Consider the following 19,124-nt stretch of genomic DNA (forward strand, 5'->3'; position numbering starts at 1 on the left):
AGTAAGCTGTAAAAGAGGCCAGTGAAACAGGGTGTCATGGGCGAACAGTTTTAGGGCAGAAGTTTTGTTCATAGAATTTGTTATAAGATTTAGGCACAACTAGAGAATGGGTAGAAATTGTTGCTAGTGCTTGTAACTAGACGAGTGTTTTTTTTTTTTGTTTTTTAATATTTGGTAGGGGGTGGGGGGATTAGAGATTGAAGCTCAGATGAGCATTTATCATGAAAATGACAATAGAGCAGAGACAGATTCACAATATCTCTTCGGCCCTGTCGGTGGGGCATTAGAATACACCGACTGTCCCCCTGCAGAGGGTAAAAGTCCCTCAATGGGGGTCCTGGATATGACCTTAAACTATATCCAGTGGTGAGGCCCCAGCTTGTGGACTTTGGAGAGTGTGGAGCCACCCTTTAATTACCATTGCTCCCAGGTCCACTCTGACCCGGAGTGGTAGTACCTGTTAGGGTCCCAACTATGGGTTAAATAGAAACCGACATGAAAACAACAAATATATTCTATTAAAAAAAATTTTCTTCAAAATCTTTGGATTCGGCATTAAATAACCCGAAAGGGTTGATATGCCGTAAAACAAAAACAACCAACCAACCAACCAACAATATCTCTTCTGTGGGAAAGAGGTTACAAAGAAGAGAAAAGGATATAACCTACTAGGTTTCAAAGCCGGTTTTGTACTTTGTCAAGGCAGAATAGGATGCTCCAAGCAGCTTCTGCCTAGATGTGGTGATAGTATTCCATTTTAGGATGAATCTGGCTCTTATTATACAGGAAGCGGAAGCTTCTGGAGTGGTAAAATGCCACAACCATTTTTCTGCCTACCTTGGCAACTGATTTAAGTTTTCCATTTCAGGTCATGAGTGAAGGTTTGACCCAGATGCTTGTCAAAGCAATGAGTTTCTTTGAGACAAGATATCATATCATATTGATTGCGGTCAAGTGGAAATCTGAGCGTTTATGATGAAAAGATAGAAGCTTCATTTTGGATGTATTAAAATTAATCATCCACCTTTTGTATGATGATACTATGATTATCAAACTTTTTGTCTCTTTTTCTCTTAAGCTTATCAATCTTAAATTGTATGTTCTGTTTCTTCTGCCATTGTCATATTTTCCATATATTTCTTGGACATTAATAGACATTCAGTGGTGAGATCCCATTTGGGGGCTGTAGAGAATGTGCCACTTTGTTACTATTGCTCCCTAATTCATTTTGGCCCGGAGTAGTAATACCTGTTAGAGCATCTGGTGCTACCAAATCAGGCTGTCTGAAGATACTGACTTCCTGACCTAAAATGCACCAAGCTCAAACCCATCCCATCACCGGAATGTTGCATCCCTTTGCCTGTTTTACAAGTATTTTTAATGGCATGTGCTCATTGTAGTTGTGCCCCATCAACGTACACACCCTCGACAAACCTTTTTATCAACAAAATCCCACGCCTTTATTTCTGGCATCGCAAGATGCCACAAAGCCTTCTACTCTAATAGCTTCTTCCCTTGGATTGCTGGACTTTGGAATTCCCTTCCTGCTCACCGCTTCTTTGACTGTACTGACATGCAGAAGTTTAAACATAATGTAAACTGAAATCTCGCTCATTTCCTCTAAACAAGGTCCCAAATAGTAACATCCAAGTGGCAATACACCTTGTTTGGAATGAACATGATTAAAAAAAAAAAATAAATAAAATGAAAATAAATTAATAAATATTTGAAGATATAAGCAACTTAAAGCATAAAACTTTTTCCTGAATTTCTGAATTTGGTATTAAATAGCCTGTAAACGATTAATACGCCATAAAACTACCAAATCTAATTGGGCAAAATCCCAACAATTCATCTTAAGTATGTAAACATGCAATGCACAGCATGTTTTGGTAGTACATTTGAGTGGCAGACATTGCAAGTGGTAGATGCTTGACTAAAGGAAGAAATGAATTGAAAATATCTGGTTAGTCTGGTCACTAAAGAGATGTTTTCTTTATTTGAAGTAAAGTGTCATTGAACGTAGATCATGCTGAGACTGATCTGAGAAAAATGATGTCCAAGATTATCAGCTGATAAGCCACTTTGAATGGAGACTATCTAGCTCGAGCATATCAAACTCAAAGTCCCCTTAGGGCCATAGGAGTCGATTTGTATTATCATGAAGGCTGCAAAAGTTGAACACATTAAATAACATTTTTTTTTCTATTTTCATTTTTTTTTTTTTTTCAATTTAGGAACATAGACAAATTCAATGAATAGTGTGCATGTAGTTCAGCAAAAGAATATAATGAAAAATTTTTACAATCTTCATCTATTTCAATACAATAGCAAAAAATGCATTATACATAAATTCAAAACTGACATTTATCAACAAGAATCATTAGTATAAGCCGCAAGCGTGTCTATAATGGGGAGCATGTGGCCCGTGGGCCGCGTGTTTGACATGCCTGGTTATCTCCAGTGAATATCTTCTGAATGGTTGAATCAATTAGGGATGAAAAGATTCCATGAGATGAGAAGGGGATACTGGTTTTCCTAAGGCAAAACAGCTTTGCTTTTTTTTCTTTTTTTTTTTTTTTTTTTAGGGGTTGCCATTCAGTTGTTCCAGGCAGATGGAGACCTTGGATTTTTATTGGCTGTGTTAATGGGACTTATTTATTTGAATTTAGTTAGGCAAAACTTTGATTCTCTGCCAGGTCTTTATTTATCCCTCCGTCTTTCAAGTCCATTCTTATCATTTCTTCCATGTTTTCTTTGGCATTCTCCTATGAATTGGACCTGTTGTCTCAACTGTTCTACATTTCTTAACTCCAAAACTCATTCATTCTTTAAAAACCAAACAACCATTTCACTTTTATTTAAAAGAATTTTTTACTTGTTAATTAATGAATTCTTTTTTTTCTTTTGCAGAGAACTTCTTCTTGGCATCTCAAGCAACCCAAATATCAACAGTTTACACCTTGATCTTAGTAGCAATGAGCTAGTCAGCAATTCTTCCGATGAAATTGACGCAATAATAGCTTACATGACCAATTTAACAAGTCTTGATATCAGCAACAACCGTAAGTTGTTTTATTGATGTAACAATTCAATCTTGTAGATCCATTTTCCTTGGCAAATAATTCTAAACTCATCAAAACTTGATACTCACTTTATTTTTGTGAAATGCATTCAAAAAGTTCTAATAAAGCCATTACTAGTCAAATTAATAATTTGAATAATGATGATACTGTTTTGTAATATATATTAGGTGGGTGCAAAAATAATGTCTTTTGGCGTTCAACTATATAAAACATTATTTTTGCACGGAAACCAGTAACGACATTGAAAAAAAATACTCACGTTGAAATAGTATTCTAAAAATACTAACGACGTCGGACTCAAATGTTATCAAGCCTAAGGAAGTGTCTAAACACTTGCAACTGAAAGGTTCACGGTAACTAGAAAAAAAAAAAAAACGCAGATCATTACGGGGGAAAAAATTAGAGTTGAAAAGAAAAAAGTTTGTCATGACTTTTAAAGATAACGCTGTACTTTTGCAAAAAGAAAAAGGTTCATCACGACTTAGAAAGGTAAATTTTTATACTTTTGGAAAAAGAATTCATCACTTGTGGTTTTCGCTGCTAAAATCAGGCATTTTTTTTTTTTTTTTTCTATGGAGAAAAATATACATTTGATTTTTTTTTTTTTTTTCGTTACACAATGAACTTTTTATATATTTATATTTTTTCTGTTCGTTTTATTGTCTGAAGGAAGAAATAAGAAAGAATAAAATGGTTTTGTAAAATTCAGCGAACGTTTTGAAATTGTTAATGCTGACAAAGCAAAATGGACGAATTGAAAATGGTGTTGGAACATTTGACCAAGTTGCATATCGATGCTGCAAAGCGTCAGTCACAATCCGAAAAACACTGGACTGAATGTCAAATACGATTTGAGGAACAGCAAAAAGAATTGCAAAAACAGTTATCGGAATGTCAAATACGAACCGAGGAACAGCAAAAGGAAGTTAAAAACAGTTAGCCGAACGTCAATTACGAACAGAGGAATTGCTTACAGAAATTGTTAAGAATAATGCGAACACGGAAAGCAATTCAGCATTTTCTCAGAATACAATATGGACCGCGATAGACAATTTTAAATACGAGGAAGAGGAAAAATCATTTGCAGCATATTTTCAGCGTTATGAAGATTTTTTTAATATTGACTGCAGCAACTGGTCTGATCAAAAGAAAACCAGACTTCTACTACGAAAATTGGAAATGGCTGAGCATGATAAATTCATGGATTACATCTTGCCTCGAAAAACAGCAGATTTATCATTCAATGAGACGGTTAATTTGTTAACAGAACTTTTCTTGCCGAAAACGTCTCTTTGTCATAAGCGTTGGAGATGTTTGAATGTGGTAAAAGACGATAATGACGATTTTGCCACCTATGCAGCTGTAGTGAACAAACACTGTGATGACTTTAAGTTGTCTGAACTAACAGCAGACAATTTTAAATGTCTTGTGTTTGCACAAGGGTTAACCTTGGGAAAAGATGCGGATATCAGGCGCAGAGTCCTTACAAAATTAGAAAATGAACCAAACTTAACACTTCAAAAATTGATTGAGGATTGTCAAAAAGTAGAAATTATAAAAAAAGATGCAAGAAATATCGAAGCAGGCATCGCGAATATAAAAAAAGTAACTAAGAAAAAACCATCGAAATGGCACACAGACACTAACCATCGAAACTCAGAAAAACTAAAAGCACTGAGCGCTTGTTTCAGATGTGGTGGAATACATTGGGTAAGGGATTACCCATTTTCAACAAAAAGATGCCATTTATGCAATAAGATCGGTCATAAAAGTTCGCACTGTAGGAAAACTCAGAATAGAAGCCATGTACGTCAAACCAAAATTAAGGACGTCTTAGATGAAAATCTATGCAAATATGTAACGGTTAACATTTTCGGCAAGGCTATTAAATTCCAATTAGACAGTGGATCAAATCTCAAAACGTGGAAAATATTACAAAAGCCGACTATGTTAAAAACTAACAGAACGGTGACGGCCGTTAATGGTACAAAAAGTCATTTTGAAGGTGAATTAATTACAAGCGTCACTTTACGGGGGGAAAACAAAAAAACTAAAATTGCATGTGCTAAAAGATAGTGAGAACCTGCACGGTTCTGACAGCATGGAGGAGTTTCGTCTCTGGGATCTTCTTATATCCACATTCTGCAAGAAAATAGATACCTGCCCAGCAAAAATGGAGAAACTTATAACTTGTTTTAAAAAAGAATTCACAAACGTATTTACTCTTGGCCTGGGGAGATGTACAAAAATGGCCGCAGATTTTAAGTTGAAACCTGGCACATACCCGGTGTTTAAAAAGAAACGTAATGTCTCGTTCGCTTCCCTGAACAAAATAAATCAGGAACTAAACGGATTAGAAAGCATCGGTATACTGGCTAAAATTGAATATAGTGAGTGGTGCTGCTCCGGCAGTTTATGTAAAGAAAAGGTCCGGGGAAATTTGTGTTTGCGCCGACTTCGCAACTGGACTCAACGGGTCCTTAGAAGATTTTCACTATCCATTACCTAGTCCAGAAGAAGTGTTCACAAAATTAAATGGCAGCAAGTTTTTTTCTAAGATCGACCTAAGTAACGCTTACCTACAGATTCCGGTAAACGACAAAAGCGCTAACCTCCTCTGTATTAACACTCATCAGGGTTTGTACAGATGCAAAAGACTTACGTTTGGTGTCAAGGTGGCACCCGCAATATTCCAGCAAGTAATGGATACTATGCTGTCCGGCTTGGACACCACAATCGCATATCTTGATGATATTATCATAGCGAGTAAAAGCAGGGAGGAACATGAAAAACATATCAGACAAGTATTCAGTCGAATACAAGATTATGGATCAAAGCAGATAAATGCGAGTTCTTTTTTTTTTTTACACGGTGATCACCACTTATCAAGGCCCGGAAGCCAAAGATGGCAGACGCCCAGACCCAGATAGGGTGACCACTATTAAAGAAATGCTGGCACCAGTAAACATAACTCAATTGCAGAGATTTTTAGGTTTGGCAAATTATTACCAGGGGTTCATCCTCAATATGCACAAATTGTGCGCACCACTTAATGAATTGCTGAAAAAGGATAAGGCTTGGGAGTGGACAGAACATTGCCAGACATCATTCCAAGAAATAAAAAGAATCCGTACTTATAAACTATTCCTAGCACATTTCAACCCGCAGTTGGACATAATAGTACCTAGCGGCGCTAGTTAATACGGCGTCAGGGCGTGCATGCTACATCGAATGCCGGATGGCTCAAAACAGCCTATTTCTTTCGCATCACGGACTCTCTTGCCAGCGGAAAATTATTCTCAGATCGAGAAAGAAGCCCTAGGAATTATATTTGTAGTTTCAAAATTCCACCGGTTCTTGTACGGAAGACATTTTTTTCTACAAGCCGACCATAAGCAGTTGATATCCATTTTTGGATCAAAAAAAGGACTTCCAACATTCACTGCGAACCGACTATTAAGATGGGGAACTATTCTGCTGAACTATAATTTTACAATTCAATTTCTCCCCTCAAAACAACTAGCCCATGCAGACGGTCTATCGAGACTGATTCCTGCCAAAATGGAACCTCTTGAAGATTCAGTAATTGTGGCACTACGTATTAATAGTGATGTAAAAACCATGATAAACAATATTATCCATGAACTGCCAGTCACACTTCAGGAAATTAAGTCAGAATCCCTAAATGACAATTTCATTCAAACCACGAAGCAGAAATTAGCACTGGGTAACACCAGTTCAGACATTTTTTCTGGTTGCAACAAAATACTGTTATACGGTGAAAGGGTTGTCATCCCCCAAACCCTTCAAAAAAGAATTCTCAGGGATTTTCACATGGGGCATCCAGGAATAAACAGAATGAAAAGCCTAATGAGAAGTTTTGTTTATTGGCCAGCTATGGACCAAGATATTACCAACATGGTGAACAGATGCAAAGGCTGTGCTTTGGCTGCAAAAGCACCACCGATAACATATAAACCTTGGCCTAAGGCTGAACAACCATGGTCGAGGATCCACATCGGTTATTCAGGAGCTGTGGATGATTTTTATTACCTGATAGTAGTTGACCCTTACTCTAAATGGCCAGAGGTACTAAGATGCAAAAAACTGACCATGGCAACAACGACAATTTTTTTATTGGAATTGTTTGCTCGGTTTGGGGTTGTAGACTGTCTGGTTAGCGACAATGCTACACAGTTCACCTCGACAGAGTTTAGAGAATTCTGCTAGACGTATCAAGTCAAGCATATCACGACACCCCAGTACTATGCCAGAAGCAACGCCCAGGCTGAACGCTTCGTCGATACGCTTAAAAGGGCATTATAAAAGGCGCCCGGTACACCGACAGAAAAGGCCCCTCAGCAATTTCTGCAGGTTTACAGAATCACGAGAAATCCGAACAAACCAGATGCAGGATACCCAGCAGAAATCATGTTTGGACAGAAACTAAAATCCGTATTTGATAAACTGCTACCCAAACACATAGTACACAACAGAACCTCTACAATGCCAACGAAACGGTTTAACAGCGGAGATAACGTGTATTTTAGACATTTTAGAAATAGCGTTTCTTTTTGGGAACAGGGCACGATCTTACGAAGAATCGGCCAAGTTACATACATTATTCAGGGCCAAAAGTTCCAACATAAGAGGCACCTGAACCAAATCAGGAAACGCTTCTACAAGGATCAAGAAGAACCACCGCAGGACGGCAGTGAGGCGATTGAAACTGTGTATGACTGTTTTGACATAGACCCTCCAAAAGGGATGTCAAAACCAAGACGCTCCGGCAGAAAGAGGAAGCGCACAGACTCCAAAAGGAAGAAATACTGATTTTCACAACCGTGGAAATCAGCTTGGGAGGGGTGTGTTGTGGGGGAATCGCCCTCCAAATGAACTGTTCTATCCATTATATAAACCCTAGACCTTTTGATCTCTGGTGTGGATTAGACACCAGAGTGACCCTCGCCTGCTCGGTGACATTTACTACTCTTTCCAGTTGTAACCTTTTTATGTTGTGGTTCCAGTAATACATTGTTTAAACTTTATTTTATTTGTTCTGTTTTCTTTGTGGCTTACATTTACAATATCATGTCAGCTTGATGATGAACGTCCTGAAAAAGTCATATTTTATTAATGTTTAATTTTAAAATATCCAAACAAAGTAATGATTTGTGTTGATTTTAAATGGTACTTCTCTTTTATCATAAATTGAATTCATTAAAATGTAAATAAAATGGTGAGATACATCCAGGCTTGAACAGAAGATCATTTTATTTGTAGTCAAATGCTCTACCACTAAGCTATATCTTTAGATTATAATAAATCTGTTGTTTTTTCTTTAAGAAATGATTTGCTGAAATTTTATTATCTCCCTTGACTGGTGTAACATAAAATAGTCCTCTGTAAAAAAATTTTATCTATAAAAGAGAAAAGCTATTTTTAAGATCAAATTTTTTTGATTTTCGATACTCATCAGAGGAATTTCTGTACAAAACATATCTAAGAACACTGCCAAACATAAATTAGTTTTGTGTGAAATTTGCAAAATATAGGTTCAGCCATTTCTGAATCTATGTGGAAGGAACTCACATACACTGAAGTGACTTTGATATAATAATAGAGATAGAGATGTATTTTTTGGTTTTGTTTGGTACAGAGTTTGATTATTTAATAAGAGCATACTGTTAATGTTACAGAAGATCAAATTAAATCAACATGGTAGCATAGGTTTCTAACCAGAAGCAGATTTACACTGAAAAAAGTGTTTTTAATATAAATCTATTTATAAACAAATTGCTCCTTAGCTATCTTCAGCCATATTTGATCTGAAAATGTTTTCATAAAAGTGAGTAAATTTTTTAAGCTGAGATCTGGACCTGTTTTGTTGACAGTCAAATTTAACCACTACTTAGCACAAACTACAAAGTAAAATAAATCATAATGTTTATATTTGCTTTAGTGCTTTTATGAAGAGGTTCTGCTGTGATTTTGCCATACTATACATATAATATATATATCCCTATATATAATAAAAGCGGCACAGTTTTTCCCCTCTGGACTAAAATACCATAGGTTTACAACAACAGATGTCAAATACAAATTTATTATGCCTACACTATTAGGCACTATCTCATGTAACTTTATATACACATTTAGGCGTTATATTAAAATCTTATGTTTGTTCTAAGGAGTGACATGATCACAATCTCACCATCTTCAAAGGAAGTATTCCCTCTCTCCCTTTCCTGTACTTCCACCGCCCCCGCTTGACACCATTCCTACATATTCTTACTTTACTGTGTTATAACTGCTCTTAAATTATTATTCAAAACATACACTTCCCATAATTTTCACATCTTCCTAATTATAGATAATAATTTCTTCTTTCCCAATCTCCGGCCCATCTGATTGGCTGCTGAATAGACATTCTAAAATTCTACTATTCGCTTCTTCCACCATTAAACGAACGATCCGACACTTATAAACGCGCCATTTTTTTTCCATATCCATTTTTATATGAACCTTTTGCACTACATTTACTATTTAATAATTAGCTACATTAACTGTGCATTTCTGGACTTTTTCGATATTAAATTAAATCCTTGCTGATGTTATTATATTTATTCAACATCAACGGACACCAAAAACAATACTCTGTGAAACTGTTTCTAATTCCACTTACTGGGAAGGAGGGACAGTTAGAGATAGAGAGAGTGGGGAGAGAGAGATCGGCCGTGTTACACTTTTATTTAGGCCACTAATTCATTTATGCATTATAATGGTTAATTTGAGATCAATTAAAGTGACAATTGATCATGGCCGATTCGGTAGAGGTGTTTACTTTTAATTCGCCCCTATTTTCTACTTAGCGTTCCGCATTCACGCCTTGGAACTGCCGGTAATTAAAAAAAAAATTTTTTTACTTTTTTCGTTTGCTTAACATAGTACTAGATGCTATTTGCACTTCCATTGGGGGTTGCTTAATTTTTACACTTTTTTGTGGGCTTGCAAGGCAAATAACTAATATTAAATGTTTTGCTTCTATTTATAAACCCACCTAGGTCACAAACCAAAATACAAGTGTAGTTTGCTTTTATGTATATATGAAAGATACCGGAGTATAATTTAGATACTTTTAATTATGTGTAAACGCAAATACATCACAAACCTAATTACTTTGCTGTGAAATTTATTTCTATCAAAAATGCATAAAATGACCAACACTCACAAAAGGGGGTATTTATTCCCAAAATCATTATTAACTATGGGAGGTTGGTGGTGCCTATCTTAAAAGCCGTTCTAAACGCGAGGAGGTTCCAGGTTGGGTTACAGCAACAACAGAAGTACTTCAATTTTGTACGCGAGGAGTTGGGGGGCGGGAATCTAACAACAGGCAACACCAGTTAACGGGTCCTGCTAGTATGGATGGATATATATATATATATATATATATATATATATATATATATATATATATATAAATGTCACTACACGCCTGATATTTTTTTTCAAATTGTCATCCAGCTAGTACTGACCACGTTCAATGTTGCTTAACTTTGATGATCTAATGAGAACCAGTGTGTAAATGCCATATTATTTGAAATTTATTTGTACCAAACTGATTATTCTTTATTTATTAAAATTTTATTTGTATCGAATATAATTGGGTTGCAGAACAAATCAGGAATTTTATTAACGATTCTATGGGTGGCATTTTAAGAGGGAGGGAGGTATTTTATATTAGAATTATTTTACAATATTTGATTTTGTCTTACTTTTTGATTCAATTAACCATTTGACATATTTCTAAATTATGAGAATTCATTCAAAAAACACTTCATAAATATTTTGAAAAATGTTAATCCTTACTTTCATTTTTAACAAGAATTTCAAGTTTTTATTCATTAAATTTTTTTTTTTAATGTTTTCATTTTAGGGTTTGAATTGAGCCTTGAACCATTTTTAAAATCTGTCAGCCAGAATAAAAATCTGAAGCACTTGGCCATAGGACGAAATTTTACTGGCATAAAAGTTAAGTAAGTAAAAATGTTTTTGATTATTTTTGTGATCAAATATTGTTTCTATTTACTTGAATCTTGACAGGGTCTGCTTTTAATGTGGGGAAATCCAGATCCCCAAAAAGGGCACTCTGGATTAGAATGGAAATAAACATTACCTAGCTCTAGAATTATTTTTTCTTCATTGACTGAGAATAGAAAAGATAAAGTGGAGTATGAAAACGAATACTACACTTTGCTCCTTGTCAAAGGTATTGTGGTTGGTGACAATATATTTTTATGTTGCGTCTTCAGAAAATTGATGACATAACTTCATGTTTAATTCTAAAAGACAAAACAAGATCCAGAAAAAGATAAACAAATTAAATTTCAACTCAAACAACAAAGAAGAATACAACTATCCTTTTACTAAAAATTAAATCTTAAAAGGCATAAACATAATATAGCTACCAGTGCAGATGAAATACATTATGAGTTTCTGAAATAACTTCATCCTAAATCAATAACACATCTTTTAAACACGCTCAACAAAATATGGTTCAAGGAAAAACTCAAATCAAACCCCAAAAATTCTACCTATTAATGCACTTTCAATCCCAATTACACATATCTATTTAAAAAAAAAAAAAAAAAACGAAAATGCAATTAAACCCTTTTGTTTTTACATGGAAGAAAGGATAAAAACCACTTACAGACAACTCAATAGATCAAACCAGCATTTCTTAATAGTAATATTATTATCTCGAAACTCATTCTTGACATGGAGACAAACAAACAAACGATTCTGTTCCTACACTGGTTTCTTATTTTGCATACCAATTGATGATTCTTTTTAATTGTTCATGAAAATTTCAAATAGCATTAATTATGAACAAATGCAATTTGGCTTTGTTTTAAAAGAAAAACAAATATTATCTCACACTCTTAAATTGATTAAAGGAAAACATTTGAGAAAGATCTCATCTTGTGATATATGCACCACAACCTCTCCCAACTGTATTTTTACATTTTGCAAAATATATGTGGACCTTACACAGAGGCTTACAATTGTCCCATCACTACATATATATATATATAATCATTTTTGCCTTTGGAAATGCCTAACCACTGCATATCATCTAGATTTTTAATATACTTTTTTCATTTTTTTTCTCCATTTCATAAACTCTTTACACTTTTTTTTTTCATATATGCCTGGTTTTCATATAATGCAGTTTCAATTTATGCCAGTATCAGGAAATTCAAAGCTTCACTATAATATTCATTTACTAATATCTTTCCTCTGATAGTTTGGCGTTTTAAAATAAAAAAAATGATTTAATCAGCAAAATCTTTAATCTAATAATATTCTCAATTAAATTAAAAATGTTTTTCTTTTACAGACATTTACCACGAGTTTTGGGTGCTGTCGTGCAATTATTGCAGGAAGAAAACAGTGTAAGTTGATTTTATTTAGACTTTATTTTTGTTATTATGAAAACATTTGTGTGGGGAATTTCTTTGATCCTAGTGGATTTTTCATTGTCCTCTTCATTGGCAGAAACAAGTGTTTTCTGGTTGACATTTAACTGATGGCTCACTGGAATGTGACGTCTTTTGGAGTTGTGATGTAATCATTTCTGTGGTGTTTTAACATCAAAAAGGTTGTTCACTTTTTTCCTACTGTCATTGTCATGATAGCAGCAGTTGTCTTCCATCTCTTCCCTGGTAACTATAATAATGAATAACAATGACACTCTTCAATGTTTTATGTTTTTATAACACTGCAAAAAGTTTCACTCAGCTATTTTCCAGATAAAGTTACAGAAGGTTACATTGACCACTGTCGTGTGAATAACACACAAGATGAGAATAGTAGTCTGAATAATGCGAAGTGTATAGATCTTGTCTTAAAAGCAGGTGGGCAGGAACAACTGACCATATGTCAACAGAACATGTGACATAAGAGCAATGGAAACATGGTGTCACTTAATTATTCCAAAACATGAGGAAGTGAAATACTGTATCAAAACATTTTTATAAATGATGTGACTGAATCAACCATTGTCACATGATTTGAGATTCCACATATAAAGGAAAACTCTCCAACAAATACCTTATTGAATCTTTGTTTCCTGACTGCAGGAGAATTCTGATGAAAGAACTGACCCACTCAACTATTGCCTCATTAGCCTCATTCCTCTCTTCACCAAAATGTTTGAGTCCTTAATCAATCAAGCACTAGTCTACCACTTCATAGATACTAAACTTCTTTCCAACTGACAATATGGGAAGAATATATACAGGGGAAGCTTGGGCAGTAGTCCTAGATATATCTAAAGCCTTTGACATGGTCTGACATGAAGGACTTCTCATGAAAATGAAATATGGTATTATTGAATGAATACTTAATATGATAAAATCCTTCTTGAACAAGAAAAAAATCCAAGTTGTCATTATTGTCCCTTTGACTACTGTACACTCCTTACACCTTATCCTCGAATGGCCTCTAGGTCTTGATAAGTGGTGATTCCTTTGTAAAAAAAATTAAAAAAATATTTGCATCAAAACATGATATAAATGTGATGTAGGTGCCTCACAGGGGTTGATACTTGAACTTGTATTATTTATGATATTAATAAATGACCTCTCTGATAATTTTATCTACAAGATGGGCATATTTGCTGATGGCATTACGGCTGAAACCTTAAAAGAAGTCTGTAGTGAAATGGGGACATAAATGGATGGTAACACTCAGCGAAGACTAAGCTTCTTTTCTTTAATAATTACAAGAAACCTTCTCAACCACTGATTGCCATGGCTAATAATGCACTGAAAGCTTTTCGTTCAAACTCTTCAGCTTAACATTCACAGGCAACATGAATTGGAACAAACACATTGAGGGCATTGCCAAGGTTGCTGCGAAGAAAGTGGGCTCTCTCTACTGTGCTAGAAAATTACTCACATCAGCCAGTATCCTATATCTCTACAAAGCCATCATTCTCGCCCATGCATCGAGTATTGTTGTCACATCCGGGATGGTGCATCTGCCACTAATCATTCACCTTTAGACATGCTGCGAAAAAGCGTCTCCAACCTAATAGGTCTCGCACTATCAACCGAGATCCAATCTTTGTCCCATCAGCAAAATGTTGCATCTCTGTGCCTGTCTTACAAGTATTCTAATGGAATGTGTTCCAATGAACTTCAAGCACTTGTACCCCCCCCCCGGAATAAATACCCTCAACTAACCTGACAAGTAACAAAATACTACTTCTACACTGTTGAGATCCCTAGATGCCAAAAAGCCTTTTACTCTAATAGTTTCTTCTCTCAAACTGTATGACTTTCTAATTTCCTCTCTGACTCTATACCTCTTACTCCTCCAACGACGTCCTGTGGGTGATATCACCTAATCCAGTTATTCTGATGTCTCGGTTGGTCACTCTGCACTTGGTGGTTATTCTAGCGAAAGCCCTGGATATTTAAAGCTCCTGGTACAACGAATCACCACTCTCCTCATTTCATGATCAAGTGGGCAAATCGTCCGGCACTAGTCACCAATCTCTGCATCACTGGAGAGCAAAGGTTATTTCAAGCCAAAAGGAGAAAAGAAGGATAATGCGTTAATGACTGGTGCTTTTAGTATAAAGAAAAATAATTATTTGTTGAAAGATTACCCAACTCTGATCATTCACAGGTCACTGACTTCACGATCAGAGAAACTCCTCAGCTCACATTATCTGTAGTTATATTGTTGCAGTTTATCTAGCAAGTACTCCTTAATGAAGTGGAGATGCTAACTTCATATTAAAGGAGTTTTTCTTATTCTATATAAGTTACCCAGCAACAGCTTATTCTATTCTGAATCTGTACATAGCAAAAATTGGATTTTTATAATTATAAATGCATTTTCTAAATTTGTGTTAACCACATAGTATTACATTTGTATTATCAAAATTTTAACAACGGGGAAGTGTCTTTTGAAAGTTAATGTTGCAAATTTTGGCAATTATTCCACAACCCCCATCTCCACCTGTTTTACCCCACCCTCACAGCAGTGAGTGGTCTTTCTGTTGGGTTACTTTATTTCATTAGTTTGGATAAGCAATTTTATCAGTTGACACATTTCAAAAACTCATTCACTCCTTGTACAAACAAATGATCAACCTTAGTTTCCAGTGGTGAACTTATTCGACCATATTTCGGTTTATTGCTCATTTTATTTGATTATCACAAAAGTTGACATTTGTTTTGTGACCTACGTAAGGCAGATATCGCAACCACTTCTGACTAGACAAGGTGGAGACTGTCAACACAGCAACACACCTTGATATTTATATATCATCATACTTTATCAAAATGCCAACAATTCTGATGTCCTAGAAAAGTGAAATTAACAAGTTTCTCTCTTCATTATCAGATTAACATGTCTTTTCTTATTTAAAATGAAATAATCAGGACTTTTTTTTCTTATCAAGTCCCATCAATTTTGGTGATCAATCTGAAAACAAGTTTTCCTTCACCGAAAACCCAGTGCAAGTTAGTTGTAACTCTGTCTGACAACACTATCACGACTCCGCTGACAGTGTAGCTGGACAGTGTGCAAAAGTTCAAGTCTAATGTTGAACAGACAGCTCGCTGCTCAACTTCCTACATAGTGTCCCTGTAGATTTGGTCCCAAATGGTGGTCCCCCCCGCCCGCCCTTAAATCCATTTGGGGTGAAAGAACAGTAAAACAAGTGAAGCATGCATTATCCCCCGTGAGTGCACAGTGAACAAGGCATAAAAAAAAAAATGACCAAGTTTAGCACTTGCCCCCCCCCCCCCCATTTAGCCCCAAAAGTCCCCTGAGGATGTCAAATCTTGGTGAAAATGAACAAACAGTGCAGTTTTAGGCTTTAACATGTAAATTTGAGTTCTACGCCATGCAAAAAAGAAATGACTAAGTCCATCATTTGCTCCTCCCCCCCCATTTAGCTCAAAAAGTTCTCAAGGCCTTAACATATTTAAATTTGAGTTCAGCACCATGCAAAACTGCTAAATAGACATACACAAGAAATTTTGGACAAATATGGTAAAATAGTCCCAAAAATGGAGTGTTTTTATTAGCCCTAAAAGAGCCCCTGGGGCACACCCAAAAGTTATCGCGAAGTATAAGATTGAATAAGATTTTAAAATAATATAGAAATCAGTTAGTTACAACTTTTCAGAAAGTTTTATAAAAATCCAAGGGATCAATTTTTTTTTTAATAAGCACAAAAGTGTCAATTTCAGCCATTTTAACCATAAAGGCACCCCTCAGGAGGGCAACCAGAGTTTTCCCGGAAAATCCATCCTGTTACTTTTTTACTCATCATGTTTAATGTTTGTGCAAAATTTCAAAAAATTCCAAAGCATAGTTATTGAGAAAAGTACGGACAGATGAACGGACTAGGGTAAATTTACAGGTTCTCCCTCCTTTTGTCGAGGGACCAAAATAAAAAAAAATTAATTAACTTGATTCATCATTAAATAATCTGAAATGCGTTAATATTCCATGGAATAAACGTAACGAGAGAATTATCGGAATCTTTTAAAAATGATCCAACCTAATTGAAAGAGTTTATTTTTATTAAATGTCACCCAATCATTTTTTTTTTTTCTGCAGGCAATAGAATCCTTGTCTCTGGCCGATTCCAAATTAAAAGGAGAAACAACACTTGTAATTAATGCCTTGGGTAGCAACAAAACACTTACAGAACTTGATATCAGGTAAACCTTTTATAATTAACCATTTATTTTTATCATCTACCTTTTATTTACAACTTGAATTGGAAAAAACAAACAAAAACCAAATCAATTTAAATTGTATTAATTATGATTAAAAATATAAATGCATTCTTTGAATAAGATTTAAAAATTTCAAAGCTGATATGTTTACTTATACAATGTCTGTCTATATCTGTATATGTATTTATTGACCCTTGCATTGTATGTTTTTTATTGTGATATTCACTGTATCTGTGATTTTCACTTTAAATATCATACTTCATATATTCCTCTGACAAGTTGTGTATATATATATATATATATATATATATATATATAGTTGCTTAGAGAGTGGGATTGTCTCAGTGCAAAGTCTTTTCTCACTATAAAAAGCTTCAAGCACAGGCATTACCCGATATGCAATGGAATACACATTTTGCAATCAGTGTATCTTGATAACAAAAAGGCTGGCTGTAGCCTGAAACAGCAAACGGACGTTCAATGAGGACTGATGCAGATATGGGTGTGAATGGCAATAAAGGCTCTAGAGCTTCCAGGGTCTAGCCTGGTAGGTGTTCATCACGGGATGTGCTGGACTATAGAGGGTTCATGGAGGTGACCGTCTGGCACATGCTACTAGTTATGCTCATGTTTGCGTCATTTGAGTCAGAGATATATTAAGTAATGGCAATACTCGGGAACGAGTTGCTGCTATCATATATAGTAATACCTTGAGATACAAATTTAATTCATTTCATGACCGCCAATATATCTTGAAAAAATTTGTATCACAAAATAATTATTCCCATTTGATTTACTCCAAGGACAAGAAATTTACCCAATACAAGCTCAAATTATGCTCAACAGTCACTATAGAAAGATGAATACAACAGTATTGATACAGAAATTGATATATAATAATGTTAATAAAAAAAAATAGTTGTACTTACCGCCTAGGGAAGTGTTAGCATATGGGATGCATGCAAAGGGAGAGCAGCAAGGCTACCATGCACACAATATATAGTAACTAAAAAGAGGCAAGTTTATACACAATTAAAAACCTTGAATGAACTTACTAAATGCTTAATATTTAAGTCTTAATGTAACAGAAATAATTCATAAAAGAAAATAAAGAGTAAAATTGTAACCAACTTGCCATGGAGACAGGGACAAGTGGCTAATGAAGGTGAGCTAGGTGAAGGAGGCAGTGAGAGATGTTAATAAAATAAAGGAAAACACAAGAATCATAAAGACAACACTTTTTCTATACAACAAGAATAAATACACAGAGAGAGAAGTTCGGGTAACCTCGGATGCTGAGAGACTGTTCAGATAGTCTGGTAACCAAACCAACATTCCGCCACCTACTGATGTCATTGCACAACTTTTTGAAATCGTATCACAAAAAAATTTTATCTTAGGACATAAATATAGATACAATGTATCGTTGAATTTTAAAAAAATTGTTTTTTAGTGTATTTGTATTTCAGTATGTGTGTATGTGTATATATATATATATATATATATTAAATAATAATTATTCATTTATATGTACAGTCACTAGTGTTTCATGCTTACACAACCATCAGTGTAGGTTACTTTTTTACTCATATCATGTTTAATGTTGGTGCAAAATTTCTAAAAATTACAAAGTGTAGTTATTGAGAAAAGTGCAGACAGACCAACACATTAGGGTGAATTTACAGGTTCACCCTTGTTAACAATTCCTGCGAGTCATAAGATCCAAACCCAACCACAAACCCACCTTTTACTCCATTTGCTGAGCCTCTACCTAAATACCACTAAAAATTGTCACGGAATTGAAGGGACTTGAGAAGTATTAAATGTCAAATTTGAGCGAATACATTTTTGACTATCGGGTGTTTGCAAGTGGAAATTGTGATTATTGCATCAACCTTAGTTGACTGCCTTAATTATAATTTTGCAGACAGTACCCATCCTTAAGCTTTCTTATACATGCACACACACACACACACACACACACACACACACACACACACACACACACACACATATATATACACACACATATACACACACACTCATGAGCAAAAAAATGGGCCAAACAAATTTTATACATTTTATTGCACTAAAAGCTATATTGAACAAAGAACAATTGAATAAGGAAACTTGAACGAGACTAATAACACAGAACAAGACTTTAATAAATGCTTAGGATGGAATCGCATTCCCTTTTGAATTCTTTATACGATCAATCCTTTTAGACATGCTCTCAACCAAAGTGGAACACTGAAGAGGAGATGCT

The 19,124-nt window shown here is 35.1% G+C and overlaps 1 protein-coding gene across 11 annotated transcripts in view; it reads left to right on the forward strand.

The window, feature by feature from the left end:
* LOC145254910 (F-actin-uncapping protein LRRC16A-like) overlaps positions 1 to 19,124 on the forward strand; it is a 377,977-nt gene that overhangs the window by 228,496 nt on the left and 130,357 nt on the right. For all 11 annotated transcript variants that reach the window (XM_080113852.1, XM_080113855.1, XM_080113853.1 and 8 more), the window contains exons 14-17: positions 2,914 to 3,065; positions 11,026 to 11,125; positions 12,490 to 12,544; positions 16,737 to 16,840. In XM_080113852.1, coding sequence (XP_079969978.1) covers positions 2,914 to 3,065; positions 11,026 to 11,125; positions 12,490 to 12,544; positions 16,737 to 16,840 — 411 coding nt within the window. The remainder of the gene's footprint in view (positions 1 to 2,913; positions 3,066 to 11,025; positions 11,126 to 12,489; positions 12,545 to 16,736; positions 16,841 to 19,124) is intronic.

This window comes from Euprymna scolopes, chromosome 30 (assembly GCF_053919585.1).
Source record: "Euprymna scolopes isolate OS-2025 chromosome 30, ASM5391958v1, whole genome shotgun sequence".
NCBI lineage: Eukaryota > Metazoa > Mollusca > Cephalopoda > Sepiida > Sepiolidae > Euprymna > Euprymna scolopes.